Raw genomic sequence first — 3,015 nt, 5'->3', positions numbered from 1 at the left:
AACCGCGAGTCAATACATAACAAGAAACAAACATTAGCTCATAAACTCCACGTTTACTATTCGACGGTAAACAGAACAGACCGCACACGGGCACGATCAGGGGTCCATACTAATCACGTGTATGCTCCTACCAGTGTGATAAAGGCACAAACAAGAACCCGCGCGCGCGCGCGCGCGTGTGTGTGTGTGTGTGTGGTGTGTGTGTTGCGTGTGTGATGTGTCGTGGTGATGCTGTTGTGTGTGTGTGTGTGTGTGGTGTGTGTTGTGTGTAGTTGTGGCGTAGTGTGTTGTTGTGTCTAGAGTGCAGCACACCCCTGTCGCCTGCCATTCGACACCCGCATCTGCCCAAAGAAAAAATAAATAAAAAATGGTAAAAACATGATATGCCCACACAAATACACACAGCGCGCCGCCCGCACTCCGCACTCACTCACGCTTCACTCCACGCACGCACACACGCACGCACGCACACACACACACCACACACACGCGCAACACACACACACACACACGACACACACTCAAACCACACAGCACGCCCGCGCGCACACGACGCACACACAGCACACACACACACACACACTACTCACACACACACACACACACACACACACACACACACACACACACAAACACACACACACACACACACACACACACACACAACACACACACACACACACACACACACATATATATATATATATATATTATCAGGAGTAGATAATAGGGAATTCCCTATTATCTACTCCTGATATTATACATACTGTATTATACTGATGACGGCCTCTTTTATGCACAGTGTTTCAGGATGTGCACGTGATGATCTTCGTTGGCTTCGGCTTTCTAATGACGTTCCTCAAGCGTTATGGATACTCCAGCGTCGGTATCAACTTTCTCATCGGAGCTTTCGTCCTGCAGTGGGCCACACTGATGATTGGCTTCTTCGGTAGTTTGCCGACCACCGGCTACATAGACATCAACATATACACGTACGTCCATGTTTGTATATCTCGTGGTATGCATTCGACACTAGATAATATTTGCTTTGGCAGATACTAAGCGTGCGGGAAGTCAATGGTCACAACAAACCATGGATTACAGTGCGTGGGGGGAAACGGTGACGTCTTGGTGCAGTTAATCGTGGTGGGGTTGGTTGGTTGGTGGTTGGTTGTGTGTTGGTGGTTGGTTGGTTGGTGTGTGTGGTTGGTGGGGTTGGTCTTAGTCACTTGGTAAGGCATACAGGTATTTTCATAGTAAACTACTTTTAAAGATGTGCGCTATTGTATAGTTTATTGACTTCAACGAAATTACTGTTTCACCATGCTGGCATTGCGCATGCGCGTACGTGGTTGTTTACGCACAAATCTTCTATGCTACAATGTAATGCCGAGACATAGGATGTAAGTGCAACAAGACATAGGAGATTCATTTGGTTGATCGCCTAATACCGGACCCTAACACCTTCTGCCAAAGTCCAAAAATAAATAAATAAAATAATAATGCCAGCTTTCTTTCTGTCCATCGGTCTGTCCACGCGTCCATTTGTCACGCCGTTCGTTTCGTCGTTGTTGGTTGGTGTTCGTCGTTGTTCATCGGTGTTCGTCGTTGTTCGTCGTTGTTCGTCGTCGTTCGTCGGTGTTCGTCGTTGTTCGTCGTCGTTCGTCGTTGTTCGTCGTTGTTCGTCGTCCTTCGTCGTTGTTCGTCGTTGTTCGTCGTTGTTCGTCGTTGTTCGTCGTTGTTCGTCGTTGTTCGTCGGTGTTCGTCTTTGTTCGCCGTTGTTCGTCGTTGTTCGTCGTTTTTCGTCGTTGTTCGTCGTCGTTCGTCGTTGTTGGTTGGTGTTCGTCGTTGTTGGTTGGTGTTCGTCGTTGTTCGTCGTTGTTCGTCGTTGTTCGTCGTTGTTCGTCGGTGTTCGTCGTTGTTCGTCGTCGTTCGTCGTTGTTGGTTGGTGTTCGTCGGTGTTAATCGTTATTCGTCGTTGTTCGTTGTCGTTCGTCGTTGTTCGTCGTTGTTCGTCTTGTTCGTCGGTGTTCGTCGTTGTTCGTCGTCGTTCGTCGTTGTTCGTCGGTGTTTTTGGCTCAATCGTCGCATGGTTATCTTGCAGGATGCTGAGCGCTGACTTTGCTGCTGCTGCCGTCCTGATCTCGTTCGGTGCCGTGCTGGGAAAGCTCAGTCCGCTACAACTACTCATCATGACCTTCATCGAGGTCGTACTCTTCCAGCTGAACGAGCATATCGGCAGAGAGTATCTTCACGTACGTGTATAGCCCACAGCGCTCGGGGTACAGGTACACAGGGGGACAGGAGGGTCAGGGGTTAGGGTACAGTGAAGTACGAGTATACATTGAAATAAGGGCGAGGGATGAGTAGAAAGGAATGAGCGAGGATGAGGGAAGAGGCAACGAGGAAGGTAAGATGAGGTGGGGGAAGGACGAAAACAGAAGAAAACGACAGGACGAAATTAATACTTGGGTAAAAATAACTAATACTTAATTAATAGTAGTACTTAACCATACTGTTACTTATTAGAACTACTAATATTACTACATATTAATCATCCATACTAATGCTTAAACTAATACATATTAATTAAGCGTTGGTTGATGGCGATCATTGGGGTTAATAGTTGAGAGTTATATAGGTGAAGTTAACTCGCTAGCTACTGTTTTATGTAGGCACTCGATGCTGGAGACTCGATGTTCGTTCACATGTTTGGAGCTTACTTCGGTCTAGCCGTGGCGCGAGTGACCTTCCATCGGGACGTAGAGAAATCGACGAAAGAAGAGGCTGTCTATCACTCGGATTTGTTCGCCATGGTCGGTACGTACAGACACACACGCGCGCGCGCACGCACACACGCACGCGCGCACGCACGCACACACACGCACGCACGCACGCACGCACGCACGCACGCACGCACGCACACACATACACACACACACACACACACACACACACACACAACACACACACACACACACACACACACACACACACACACACACACACACACAC

General features: G+C 48.3%; 1 protein-coding gene across 2 annotated transcripts in view; it reads left to right on the top strand.

Annotated features, from left to right (window-relative positions):
* Positions 1–3,015, top strand: part of LOC106812840 (ammonium transporter Rh type B-B-like) — a 14,429-nt gene that overhangs the window by 7,123 nt on the left and 4,291 nt on the right. For both annotated transcript variants that reach the window (XM_014816822.1, XM_014816823.1), the window contains exons 2-4: positions 803–992; positions 2,105–2,255; positions 2,676–2,820. In XM_014816822.1, the coding sequence (XP_014672308.1) occupies positions 803–992; positions 2,105–2,255; positions 2,676–2,820 (486 nt within the window). The remainder of the gene's footprint in view (positions 1–802; positions 993–2,104; positions 2,256–2,675; positions 2,821–3,015) is intronic.

The sequence above is a fragment of the Priapulus caudatus genome, unplaced genomic scaffold (genome assembly GCF_000485595.1).
Source record: "Priapulus caudatus unplaced genomic scaffold, Priapulus_caudatus-5.0.1 Scaffold692, whole genome shotgun sequence".
In the NCBI taxonomy this organism is placed as follows: Eukaryota; Metazoa; Priapulida; class Priapulimorpha; order Priapulimorphida; family Priapulidae; genus Priapulus; species Priapulus caudatus.
Note: the sequence above shows the minus strand (reverse complement) of the source record. Positions and strands in the feature narration are given on the sequence as shown.